Source organism: Balaenoptera borealis (assembly GCF_965194805.1).
Source record: "Balaenoptera borealis genome assembly, chromosome: 6".
Classification (NCBI taxonomy): domain Eukaryota; kingdom Metazoa; phylum Chordata; class Mammalia; order Artiodactyla; family Balaenopteridae; genus Balaenoptera; species Balaenoptera borealis.
The window spans coordinates 60,847,311-60,860,917 of NC_138863.1; the positions used below are offsets into that span (position 1 = coordinate 60,847,311).

Below are 13,607 nucleotides of genomic sequence, written 5' to 3' on the forward strand. Positions count from 1 at the left end.
GATAGGCACAACTTTCTAATTTTATTTCACAACCAATAATGAGTTGCAATCAATAAAGACCAACACTAAAATGACCCAGATGTTGGAATTAGCATGCAAGGAATTTAAAGGAACTATTATAAATATGTTCAAAGATATAAAAGAAAATGTGCACATAATGAATGAATGAATAGAGAACCTAAGCAAAAAATAAAAACTAAAAAAGAACCAAATGGAAATCCTAGAATTGAAAAAATATGTATATGAAATTAAAACTGCACTTACTGGACAGATTGAGATGGTAGAAGAAAGTCAGAACTAGAAATTATTCAGTTTGAAAAACACAAAGGAAAAAAAAATGGAAGAGTCCCAGAGACCTATAGGACAATATCAAGCAATCTAACATACATATAACTTGAACCCCAAAATTATCAAGGAGAAAGAAGCCCTCCAAAATGTCAAGAAATAGTGGCCAAACAGTCTCTTAACTTGGTGAAAGATATAAATTTACAAATTCAAGAAGCCCAGCAAAACCCAAGCAGAAGAAATGAAAAACACACCTATGTATATCACAGTTAAACTGCTGAAAATCAAAGACAAAGAGAAGAATATTTAAAGCAGCCAGAGAAAAACAGCTCATTACTACAATGATACCTTTATTATCCAACTTCTCATCTGAAACAATGAAGGCCATAAGACAGTGATGCAACATCTTTAAAGCATTTAAAGAATAAAAAACTCTCAACTCGAAATTCTACCTCCAGTGAAAATATCCTTCAACAATGAAAGCAGGGACTTCCCTGGTGGCACAGTGGTTAAGAATCTGCCTGCCAATGCAGGGGACACGGGTTTGAGCCCTCGTCCAGGAAGATCCCACAAGCTGCGGAGCAACTAAGCCCGTGTACCACAACTACTGAGCCTGCACTCTAGAGCCCGCGAGCCACAACTACTGAGCCAGCATGCCACAACTACTGAAGCCCATGCGCCTAGAGCCCATGCTCCACAACAAGAGAAGCCACTGCAATAAGAAACCCGCGCACTGCAATGAAGAGTACCCCCGCTCACCACAACTGGAAAAGGCCTGCATGCAGCAACAAACACCCAATGCAGCCAAAAATTAATTAATTTTAAAAAAAAACAATAAAAGTAAAATAAAGATGTTTTCAGATAAATGACAACTAAAAGAATTCATCACCAACAGAAGTACACTATAAGAAATGCTAAAGGAAGAAATTCAGGCTGAAAAGAAATGATACCAGATGGAAATTCAGATCTTCAGGGAGAAATAAAGATGACCAGAAGTAGTAAGAAGGTAGATAAATATAAAAGACAATCTTTCTTCTCTTAATATATTTAAATACATATGACTATATAAACCAAATTATAATGTTGTGGTATTTTTAGCATACTTATATTAATACATATGACAACCATAGCATAAACTGGAGTCAACAAACTTTTTCTGTAAGGGGCCAGATGGGAAATATTTTAGACTCTGTAAGCTATTGACATATGGTCTCTGTTGCAACTACTCAACTCTGCCATCATAACATAAAAGCATCCACAGACAATACAAAAATAAATGGGTATAGCTGTGTTGCAATAAAACAAAAGCAGGTACAGGGCAAGATTTGGCCCAAATGTCACGGTTTGTTGACCTCTGGCATAAAGAATTGGGGGTAAGTGAAACTGTATGGTTGCAAAATTTTTATATTTTGCATTAAATGGAACCAAAACTCTAAGTAGACTCTAAAACTTTAAGGATGTATACTGTAATCACTAGAGCAACCATTCAAAACAAAAATGCAAAGAATAACTAAAAAATATAGAAAATAAAATGGAATTCTAAAAAAACCTAGTTGACTTAAGAGAAAACAAGGAGGAAGGAACAAAGAAACAACAAAAACAAAAACAAAAAAAACTCAGTAGAACCAATAGAAAACAAATAGTAAAATGGTAGACCCAAATCCAAATCTACCAATGATTTACAGTAAATGTAAATGGACCAAACATTCCAATTAAAAAGCAGAGATTATCAGACTCAGTACAAAAGTAAGACCCAACTACATGCTTTCAAGAGACACACTAGTGCCAATTATCAATATTTTGCCTCTCAGCCCCAAATGCATCTTTCTTTTCAGGCTCTGTAAAAATGGAGTTAGGAATCTAAATATTTTCCCTTTGCCACCTGCCACAATATTAAGCTTTGTCAGTGGTGACCACTGGAGATACACTGCAGGAAGAAAAGATTTTCTTTGCTGGCTTCAGAGTGCTCTCTCACCAGACACCTACAACACTGTCAGCTTCTCTAGTGCCCAACTCCTAAGTGCACAATGGTCAGCAGCACCCAGCATCCAGCAGGTTCTCCAGAACCCCTTGGGCAGTCTCATAACAGAAACCACCTCTGTGTGAACAACTTTCCTCAGCATCCTAGAGGGCAAGTTTCTGGCAAGTTCCAGAGGGTGGATTTCCAGCAAGATTTGTTGATGTGGCACCACATTGACTTCTCTGCCATACTGCGAGCTATGGCCCAACCCTCTCCAACAAGGTGGAGCTTTGCATCAGCTTTGGCAAGAGGGAGGTGGAGGGAGAGACCCTTCCTTGGGCACCCTATCTCAGCCTTAGAAATAGGGGTACTACTTATATCTGCTCTTCTTATATTCTTGAGATTTTTTTTTTTTTTGCTTTTTACTAATCAATCCCTCATTATTCCAATCCCCTCTTTTACTTAATAATTCTTTATATTAAACTTTTCCGGTTCAAATTACTGTAGTTTCTGTCCCCCAGTTGGACTTTCACTAATATGACACTTTAAATACAGAGATATACAGGTTAAAAAAAAGATGTTTAAAAAAAAACCCTGCAAACAGTAAGCATAAAAAAATCTGGATTAGCTATATAATTATTATATAAAGTAATCTTCAAGATGGAGTATTACCAGAGAAATAGTGAGGCATTTCACAATTATAAGAGATCTAATTAATTAGGAAGACATAAATATGTATGTGCCTAATAACAAAGTTCAAGATACATAAAGAAAAAGTTGGCAGAATTAAAGGGAAAAACTAACACAATCATTATTGAATACGTTAATACCTTAGTTTGTACCTCTTAATCCTCTTCACCTACTTTGCCACTCCCTCCAGTAAGGTATTATTATTACCCACATTCTACAGATGCAAAAACAACGAAGCACAGAAAAATTAAGTCCTTTTCCCAAGGTCACACAGTAAGAGCAGCGATTCAACCCAGAAAAGTCTGGCTCCCGAGCCCAGGAGTCAGCACATCCATAGGAGGTGGCACAGCTCTTTATTTAGTGTGTGATGAGGAAGGGGCGGGGGTGGAGAGAAAGGAATCCGTGTACCCAAAACGGTACTGAGTTTCAAACGGTTCCTTCCAAGTTCTTTTCCCGTTTGGTACTGTGGGGCGGGTTTCTTCAACCACTGAATAGACAATAAAGTGAAATGGACCTGACTAGAGTCTAAGACCTGTAAGGCACAAGGCGAAATTGGCTCTGAAAGTTCCAGAAGTATGCTATAACTGACAACCCAGCACCATGAGCCTCAGGGGGTGACCATCAAGTTTGGGCGTCCGCACAGGGGTTCACCTCCGCCCCTCTTATGGGAGGAGTTACCCTTCAACCTGACAGGCAGCAGTCAACCGTGGCTGGGCACGCAGAGGGCAGGAGGTTCCAGAAGGAACGCAGCTCTTCCCGCCCGCCCCGCAGGCACCTGAGCTCGCCCGACGCAAACTTTCCCTGCGGCGTCCGCCCATGCGGTGCCTAGGGCAAAGGGGCGGAGATTGTTTTTTTTCAGGTTCAAGAATAAACCTTGCTGAGAGCCATTTGTTTGCACACCTCTTATCACTCCACGTGGGTGCAGCTGAAAGTGCAAAGTGAAGGTCCCAGTGTACGGAGCTGGGGGTGGGGGCGCGGGGGCGTAACTTACTCCATCGGCGTTCCTGGCCCGCCTGATCCGACACTGAGCTCTGAAGCTTTTAGGCGCAGAGAGAGAACGCGTCCCTCTCGCTCACTGAAGCTTGTCTGCCTTGCCGAGTCTGCGGCCTCGGGAGCCCCAGCTGGACACTGAGGGCCCCGCGCAGCGCCTCAGAACCCGGGGGACCCTTCGCCCCAGTCTGGGCGCCCTGGCGGGTCAGGAAACCCCGCTTTCGCTCTCTTTGCTTCAACCACTGAAGAGGCAGTAAAGCGAAATGGGCCTGGATCTGGGTCAGGAAGACCTAGAAGGTAGTCGGGGAAATTGGTCTGAAAGTTCTAGAAGCATGTTGAACTGACCACCCAGCGCCATGACTCACCCGCGGAAGGTTCGGGGCTGTGAACGCTGAGCGTCGGCTCACTCTCGCCAAGCCCTTTTGGGTTTACTCACTCGAGCAGGGAGCGGAGGTGCGGCAACTCAGCGGGGACAAAACACTTGCGCGGAGCTGCGGTTCGCGGGCGGAGCGGGAGGGGGCGCCCGCCTTCCCCGCACCGAACAGTGACCCTCGAGTCTGTTCCGGGATCATCCCGCGTCGCGAGTAGTGCCCGCGCAGGCTAGTCTCCCGGAGAAGCCTCTCCTTCCAGTCCGCTCCTTCCTAAGCGGTCCCGCTGCCTCGGAGCCCCTGGCCCGGGAGAGGTGGGTGTGCCGCGGCGATCTCCCGTGACTCGCAGGCCTGAAACCGGACCCCGGCAGCAGCGGCCTTGCCTCTGTGGCCCGGACCTGCGTTCGAGTCCTGACGCTGCTGCGTGTCCTGAAGTAAAAAAAAAAAAAAAAAAAAATCAGTTTCTGTAAGCCTTGGTTTCCGCGATGTGGATAATTGTGAACCCACCACATAGGATGGTTCCCAGGGGTCAGTGCTTGTCAGAACTCCTGGACTTAAGAAAACGCTCAAGAAATAAAAGCTGGCCGTTACTACTGTATTAGTTGTCGCAATATATCTGCTTTTTCCACGAGACTGTAAGGTACTGGAGAACAGAAACTCCCAGCACCTGGCACAGTACGTGGCATGGTAAGCGAGACTAGCAGCCTGGGACCCTCGACGGCAGAGTGCAGAGTGGGAACAGGGGGCAGTCCAGCAGCAGCGCGTGTGACCCCGAGTGACGTAGGCGAGTGAGAATGAGCCTGTCCCGGCTGCGCACAAACGGCACTTCGCCGCCCACCCCGCGCCCCCTGCCGGCAGGGGTCATCCTCTCCCCCCATCCCCCATCCCGGCACCCCTCGGCGTCCGCTTTCTGTGTAATGGAGGACGCCCAGTGGTCAGGCAGAGGCTGTGCGCAGAGCCAGGGGAAGCCCTAAACGCCTGACCCAGGCCAGCGGTGGGGCAGAGGCCTGAAAGCAAGGCGCAGCAGACCTGTTCTCCAGAGCCGCTCTCTGTCTGCCAGAGGTGGGCAGCTGTTCGACCAAGGCTTACGGTAAGTACCCTGTGGTTTACACTATGGCAACAGAGAAAGGAGGGGTACCTAACTCAAAGGAAGTCGTTTCTGCCCTAGAGCCTCACTGTTCATGTGTACAATGGGAACTATGATTCCGTCCTTCCTGCAAGGCTTGTCACGAGGCTCCCAAGGGAGGAGACAGATAAAGGGCCATCGCGACAACCTGGTGGGCATGGGATCCAAAACAGGAAGGTCTCAGCGACGGTGCTGGAACATAGAAGACCAGAGCAGTGACACTGAGCCCCCTTCCTTCCCCCATCCTTCTCTAGAAAACTGAAAGCAGAAAAGGGGAAGGAGGGTGCCCTGAGGTGGAGGAGGAATTTTGGCTGCAAGGAGGCATGTCTATTACCCCAAACTCGGTCTGAGCCCCCCCCTAAACTCCTCTCAAATCACTATGGAGAGGCATCCCCCTACTCTGAACTGTGGACAAGAGTGTCAGTTCTCTACAGTACTGTCTCCCTGACTTTAGACCAAAGTGAGGAAATCGTTTGGATATTGTGATCTGATAATTTAGGCGAACCCAGATTCGTGCCCAGATTATCAGAATTAACATCTCAGGTCTTTACTTGATTCTCCAAATGCAATTGTAAATTCTGCCTCTCTCTCCCTCTCTCTCTTTGCTCATTGCCTCCGGTCTTTTCTCCCACATACACACAAGTCCCTTGTTTTGCAGTTAAAGGGGAACTGGGGTCATATTTCCTTCCAGGAAGATGCTATTTTCCAGATCTAGCTGACCTGGACTTCAGGCCATTCATGCAGGTTCTCACAGTTAATAAAATTAAACACATTTGCCACCATGAACAAGTCTGGAGTACATGCTTGGGGTGGGAACAAAGGAGCAGAGAGAAGGCAAGGCTATGGAAATTAGATCTTTTATATTTCGTTTTCAATAGGAAAACAAGTTTTTACCTTAGATCAAAACAGCTACCACTGTGGTGACAGAAAGATTTGTAACTAGGTGTCAAGACACCAAAAAGCAATCTTGATTACATATCAAGAGGTTAAGTTTGAGACTGGGGCCCACAAAGCAGCAGGCTGAGCTCGCAATGCGCTGACGAGGCAATGCGGCCTCTCCTCTGGTGAGACCCACCTCCCAAAGCTTTCTAAACCAGCTCACCCTTCTCCATCTAGGGGCCTTCTGTAACCAAAAGGACGGCTGGAAACTAATCCAGGCAGATTTGAAGGCGGATTACCTTCCTCACTATTCCGCAGAGAGTGAGTTATGTGGATGCTGGAGTTTTAATTACACACTTGCTTTTTCTGAGGAAGAAAACCAAAGATATTTTTCAAAGTATTAACTTGTTTTCCATTAGGCAGTTGTTGTAACAAGTTCTTTCAGCGACGTGTTATGTCCTTAGAACGGGGTGCTTCAGATGGCGCGCACTAGCACAATTTTGTGGCTTTTAATTACTATTTTGTTCTTTTGGGGGGTTTCAGAGGCTGGCGCCTCGGCATGATTAGACTGTCTACTGGGCCCACCGCAATCACGAACACCTCCACCAGGTGGCGCCACAAGGCAGGAACTGCGGACTCCGGTAAAGGCGAGTGTCCCTCAACTCCGGGCCACGGTTTCCAACCACCAGGAAACAGAGATATAGAGGAAGTCGCCACTTCAGATTTAAAAGAAGAAGAAATTTCAGTGATAGGGCCAAACATTGTCCTAAAATGAAAAATCTGTAAAATAGGGTTAAGTGCATGAGATAAAACTTTTTTGTTTCTGTAAATTTAGCAAGATTCGTAGTATCGAGACAACACTCTCACCAAAGTATCATCCCATTTCCTTTTTCGTAAAAACATGGAATTTAAAGTTAGAACGAACTTTGAAGGCCATCTGGTCAGTCCAACCTAGAGAGGAAATCCCCGGGATCGTTTTTCGGTTGTCAATTAGCCATCAAATACACGTAATTACTCAGAGTCTCGGTGTGTCAGAAAAGTACAAGGGAAAATGCTTTCAAATATATCATTAGCAATACTACCTTTGTATTTATATAGCTTTTCTCTCAAGGAACAAGGAAAATAGTTTAAATATTATCGAATTAATTTTCCTAATAGCCCTGTGGGTTGGTTAGGAAGCAGGTATTATTATTATACGTGGTTTATGGATAATTTAAATCAATGGACTATGTCAAGTGCCGAGTGGCTGACAACAGTAAATGCCAGACCCTTCGAGGAAAAGCGGAGTTAGAACTGGCCGGGCTCTCGGCACCACTTTATTTTGATTAATGTTTGAAAGCTGACCTCGGACGTGAAAGTACGAATCACTGGAATTGGTCGACACTTGTACACAGAATGGGTTGGGAGACCCCATTTCTTCTTCCTCGGAGGCGAAATGACAGTCTCCGTCTTCACGCCTTCTGTCCTCCTGCCATCGGTCACCCTGATTCCCCGCCCCCCGCCTCCAGCCCCTCGCCTCGCAGCTCACATTCAGCAGCAGCCTGTCTGCACCCACGACCACAGCAGCCGCAGCGCCAGCCCTGTGATTCCCGCCCCCCCCCCCCCCAGCCCCCCAGCCCCCCAGCCCCCCAGCCCCGCGCCCGGCGTTCCTGAGCTCCAGAAGCCTTGTGGCTCGGCGCTTCTGATTGGCCGTTGCTAGGTGACGTCGCCTGAGCTCACGTGACGAGTGTTAAATGCCCACCCTGCGGGAGCCCGGCCCACAGACAATCGTAAAGCCGCTCGGGGCTGCTCACCTGCTCCCACCTCCTCCCGGAGCCCTGGCCAGGCCCCGCCACCCCTGACCCCTCCACTGCCCGCCCCGAGCCCGCGCTGGGCAAGGAGCCGAGCAGCCCGAGAGGCGGAGAGAGGATGCGGCCGGAGGCAGCTGTCCCGAGCAGTGCACGGTGATCGCCTCCCCCGGAGGAGGAGTTGCCTAGACCATTGCCGCATTTCTTGTTTTCCTCCCCCCTCCCCCACTGTAATTACATTGGCTGCTGGAGGGGACAGGGAGAGACGGAGGAGGCGCCTCGCAACCCCCCTCGCGCCCGCCACCCCTGCTCTTTCCCGTCCCGGGCCAGGATGACTGGAGTCTTTGACAGTCTGGTGGCTGATATGCACTCGACCCAGATCACGGCCTCCAGCACGTACCACCAGCAACAGCAGCCCCCGAGCGGCGGCGGCGCTGGCCCCGGCGGCAGCAACGGCAGCAGCCTCCACAAGCCTCAGGAGTCGCCAACACTCCCGGTGTCCACAGCTACAGACAGCAGCTACTACACCAACCAGCAACACCCGGCGGGCAGCGGCGGCGGCGGCGGCGGCGGCGCTGGGGGCTCGCCCTACGCGCACATGGGCTCCTACCAGTACCACGCCAGCGGCCTCAACAACGTCCCTTATTCAGCCAAGAGCGGCTACGACCTGGGCTACACCGCCGCCTACACCTCCTATGCGCCCTACGGGACCAGTTCGTCCCCGGCCAACAACGAACCTGGTAAGCATAACTTTCGCGTCAAGGGTGCCAAGTCGGTCTAGTTCCTGGGATGGGTGGGATAAAAATGTTTGGGACGGGGATCCATCTGGAGCCCTGGCCTTTCACACTGATTGCTTCCCGCTCGCCTCGCGCCCTTTACCCTCCTCAACTTTCATTTGGCGGAGGGTCACCGGGTACGTCCCTCGGGTACCCGGGTACTCGGCTGGTGGGACCAGGTGGCCTCGGCGGGTGGCCTCACGACAACCTCATTTCCCTACCACCTGCTGCTCCTTTCTCCCCCGGTTTGCGCCTGTCTTCCCCTTCCCTGGAGGGGCCGACTCCCGGGTTCGTTGGCGGCGCGGGTCCGCGCGTTGCAAAGTTGTGCCTGAGCGCCGCGCAGCGTCTCCAAGAACCCGCCTCCCGGCTTAGGCCGAGTTCCACGCTGCTCTCCGGCGGGCGGGGAACTCCTGGGCTCCCGCGGTTGCGCGGTTCTCACGATTCCATTTTATTGCAGAGAAAGAGGACCTCGAACCTGAAATCCGGATAGTAAACGGGAAGCCAAAGAAAGTCCGGAAACCCCGAACCATCTACTCCAGTTTCCAGCTGGCGGCTCTTCAGCGGCGTTTCCAAAAGACTCAGTACCTGGCACTGCCCGAGCGAGCTGAGCTGGCGGCGTCTCTGGGCCTCACCCAGACTCAGGTGAGGGCTCGCGGCCTGGGAGGCACGAGGAGCGCGCTGGCCTGGGATGGCCAGGAAGCAGGCAGGTTTAGGACTATGTTTTTTAAAGTATTTTTTACAGTACTTTTAAGGATTTCGAGGCCCGCGCCTTGGGCGGCCTAAACTTCCACGCCCGAAGCTGAAATCCCCCAGGGTGCCACCTCGTGTGAGAAAAGGATAGGACAGGGGTAGGCAGAAATCCGGTAGCAAGTTGTCCTTCCGCGTACTACTGATTAAGCGGGTAAAACAAGTGGCCCTCCTGACTGCCTCCGCTGTCACCATCACCGAAGTGCACACACATCAGCTCTCTCGGGTTTTTTGAGAATACCTCCCATTGGAGCAGGAACCGACAGACCCTCTGAGGCCGCGGCACGTGATCGGCTTACCTGCCCAGGGTGTCCGCCTCTTACCAGCTGTCTTCCTAAGCTTCCTCCCCTCCCCTGCCCCAGGCCGAGGTTCCTCCATTAATGCTCAGGTCCCTTTTCCACAAAGGTCAAAATCTGGTTCCAGAACCGCCGATCCAAGTTCAAGAAAATGTGGAAGAGCGGTGAGATCCCTTCGGAGCAGCACCCGGGGGCCAGCGCCTCGCCACCTTGTGCTTCGCCGCCGGCCTCGGCGCCGACCTCCTGGGACTTCGGCGCGCCGCAGCGGATGGGGGGTGGCGGCGGCCCGGGCAGCGGCGGCAGCGGCGCAGGCAGCTCCGGCTCCAGCCCGAGCAGCGCCGCCTCGGCTTTCCTGGGAAACTACCCGTGGTACCACCAGGCCTCGGGCTCCGCTTCGCACCTGCAGGCCGCCGCGCCGCTGCTGCACCCGGCGCAGACCCCGCAGCCGCACCACCACCACCACCAGCACCACCACGGCGGCGGGGGCGCCCCAGTGAGCGCCGGGACGATTTTCTAACTCCCGGAGACTGCGCCAGAGACTTGAGAGAGCAGAGACCAGTTATCCTTACTGCTTGTCCCCAGAGCCATAGGGTCCCTCCGGCTGGCCCGATGATGCCACCCGCCGCTCCCGGAGGTGGCGGCCCAGGATGGCCTACCCCAGGCCCTGCTACCCTCGCGGGGCCACCGCGCGGCCAGGGACTGGAAGGCGTCTTCTCGCGCCACGGGCTCCCCTCGGAGAAACCCGGCATCCGCGGGAGAAACCCTGCCACGGCCGCCTTTCCGACCTGAGCCCCGCCTCAGACTTGCCTCCCCTCCCCTCCCCTCCCCGCCCCGCCCGGCGAGGCAGTCCGGCGCCTTTTTCGCCCCGGGCCGCGAGCAGAGTCCCGGAGAGGGACGCCTGCCCCGCCCGCGAGGCTGCCTGGGCCCTCTGAGGCTCCTTTCTCCTTGCCCGCCCCCAGGCCCAGCTCCTGTCCTCTGGGGTTATTGACCTCCCGGTCCTGCCGGCCTGCCCTCCCCCCCCCCCGACCCCTTGACCCCGGCGGCCCGCCGCTTTCTTTCTGCCCTGCTGTTTCCAGCCGTTGGAGCCCTCGTCCCTCCCCCGCCTTAGCTCTCCTCGCAGGAACGCTCCCTCAGCTCTCTCCTCATCCTTCACCAGTGGAGTTTTTTTATTTTTATTTTTTTAAAAGTTTAGGTGCCTTTGCGGATGACCTCATTTTGATGTTGGGGGAAAAAATGATTTTTTTAATATGTGGACACTGCAAAAAAAAATGTGTTTAAATTATCTTTTTTAAAACCTATTCAGGATTATTAGCCTGGACTTCGATATAGCGTTTGTAAATAAAGGTGTCTGTGCAGATTTTCCCACTGATTTATTTGTATAAAAATACTCATCTTTTCAGACTTTTTTGTAAATCCTCACTTGTGAAAACTGCGGTTTAGCAGTGACCTCAGCAACCCCTCAGTTTTATTTTTCCCTTCGAAAAATGTTCTCAGTTTAACTAAGCTACTGATTTGGATTTGTTTTATCTTATCCTAAAGTCTTTGTTCTTGCAATGAAAGGTATTTTGGGGTTATTTATTATGAAAACAACATGCTCTTAATGTTGATTTTACAATATGAAGAGATTATTTAAATAAATTATTGTTTTCATTGGATGTGTGCGCTTTTTCCTTGGTGTCACGACCTGGAAGCTCGAGCCGCTGCCCAGGCGGGGAACTAGGTCAGCCAAGAGTGACATTTACATCTATCGGAGGCTGCGACTTGCGGAGAGGTGCGGCGAGGCGAGGACCCGCGCTCTCAGCGCAGGGCCGCAGCGAGAGTTCACGCTCTGCCCGCATCCGTGTCCCTGCGCGAGGTTCGCCAGCTCTCGTTGCGGTGAGTCACTCAGCGCCGGGTGGCTCCGGCCTCCGCCCGCCCGGCCCCTTCGGCGCCGGCGCCGCAGCCCCGCTCCTGGGAGGTCTCAGCCGCCCCCTCGCCCGAGGTGCTGGCAGGGCAGTACCTTCGAGCCGCCGCGGGGAACCTGCCGAAGCCGGAGTCTGACCCATAGTTTGGACCCTCCCCACTGCTTGCCCTGCAGCCCTTCTGGGACTGGCTGAGCTGAGAACTCAGTGAGCCACCCAGGCCCTCGCCAGACTCTGGAAGGCAGGGCGACCCCGGCCACACAGGGCTGCGCTAGCACACATGCAATCACACACTGTGACTCGCACAGTCACATCCATACTATCACATACTGAATCACACTTACACTCCTACACAGAACACTGACAAAAATTCACGTACATTCGCACGGAGACCGACGCACAGTGCTGTGGTTTCGGCGTTGTGAACACCTCACGATCTCGGAGGGGAAACGTCCATACATGATTCAGCTCTGCTTTCCACCTTGGGTCCCACATAGCTAGCGTCCAGCTTTGGAAGTGACCCTAATTTCTGGCATTCCCTTCAAAGGCCAGGGGTAGGTGGGTAATGCAGTCCTGAACTAAAAGTCTTTTTCCTTGAAAGCGCTGGGGCCTACAGTTGGAAACGTCTTGGCTTCAGTCACAAACTGTGTGACTTTAGGCTACCCACTTAACCTTTCTGTGCTGCAATTTGCAGATCTGTAAGATGGAATCAATAATAACAGATATCTCAGAGCTGGGAGCCTTTAACAAGGGAATGACGGTGTGTGGCATACGGTAAACACTCAATAAATTTTGCTTAGTAGCATAGAGTTTTATCCCAATGCCCCCAAATAGTGAGGCTTTACTTTTGCCTGCAATTATGAGGCCCAGAGTTACCCAGAGGCCTTTCCAAGTTCACCTTGTGTGGAAGAGCAGCATTCTAGGGCATTCTAGGGCTGGGAGAGCTCTGGCCCCTTCCTATATGAGAGGCTGAACCTTAGCCATCCCCTCTGAAGCGACCAGCGTCTACTGGAGAGGAGGTTGGGGGCAAGCCAGAGAGCCCAGTTTGCCGTATGTCCTCTAGGATGGCTATTCAGGCCATCCTTTTTGTGTGTCCTCAACTAATGTCTGCCAAAAAACAGACGTGGGGGACTTCCCTGGTGGTGCAGTGGTTAAGAATCCGCCTGCCAATGCAGGGGACATGGGTTCGATCCCTGGTCAGGGAAGATCCCACATGCCGCGGAGCAACTAAGCCCGTGTGCCACAACTACTGAGCCTGTGTGGCGCAACTACTGAGCCCATGTGCTGCAACTACTGGAGCTCGTGCTCCGCAACAAGAGAAGCCACCACAATGAGAAGCCCGCGCACCGCAACGAAGAGCAGCCCCCGCTACCCGCAACTAGAGAAAGCCCGCGTGCAGCAACGAAGACCCAAAGCAGCCAAAAATAAAAAATAAAATTAAAAAAAAAAAAACAGACGTGGGACAATGGTGACTTTCTAAGCATCACTGAGAGGAATCCTCACTTTTCTGGCCAGATTGTTTTGAGGCCTGCATTGAATCTAGTTTACAGCAGAGTATGGTCCACAGAGTTGGGGCTCTGGGGAAGGCAGGGAGGCCATTCAGTCAAGTGTCCGTTCGCATTCCTGCATTGTTTTCCCAGGCTAGGGAAGCCTGGGATGAAGCTCATTGACCCCATGATTCTGACTTCCCTAAGCAGTTGCTGCCTAGCAGACCCCCATTCCTGCCACCGCTCCCGCCCCAGCTCCAAATTTCGTGGTTTTCTTTGAGTGCCAGTAGCTGGTGCCAGCCTTCTTTCTGCGGT

General features: G+C 51.3%; 2 protein-coding genes across 12 annotated transcripts in view; one reads left to right on the forward strand and one right to left on the reverse strand.

The window, feature by feature from the left end:
* The window catches only part of LOC309630332 (uncharacterized protein), a gene marked incomplete at its 5' end in the record, with an annotated part of 251,439 nt that extends 246,942 nt beyond the window's left edge, over nt 1-4,497 (reverse strand). For 6 of the 11 annotated variants that reach the window (XR_014245601.1, XR_014245602.1, XR_014245603.1 and 3 more), the window contains one exon: nt 4,291-4,406. Coding sequence is in view for 1 of the 11 variants with exons in the window: in XM_082395446.1 (XP_082251572.1) it covers nt 4,362-4,497 (136 nt within the window). Of the gene's footprint in view, nt 1-4,290 lie in introns of all 11 variants that reach the window. The other 5 variants (XR_014245599.1, XR_014245600.1, XR_014245606.1 and 2 more) reach the window with 5 other exon arrangements.
* A 3,500-nt stretch (nt 4,498-7,997) lies between these two features.
* On the forward strand, nt 7,998-11,559 carry DLX2 (distal-less homeobox 2). Its single transcript, XM_082395435.1, has 3 exons — nt 7,998-8,825; nt 9,319-9,503; nt 10,014-11,559. Exons 1-3 carry the CDS (start codon nt 8,417-8,419, stop codon nt 10,419-10,421), a joined length of 1,002 nt encoding a protein of 333 aa, XP_082251561.1. The 5' UTR covers nt 7,998-8,416; the 3' UTR covers nt 10,422-11,559.
* The last annotated feature ends 2,048 nt before the right edge of the window (nt 11,560-13,607 follow it).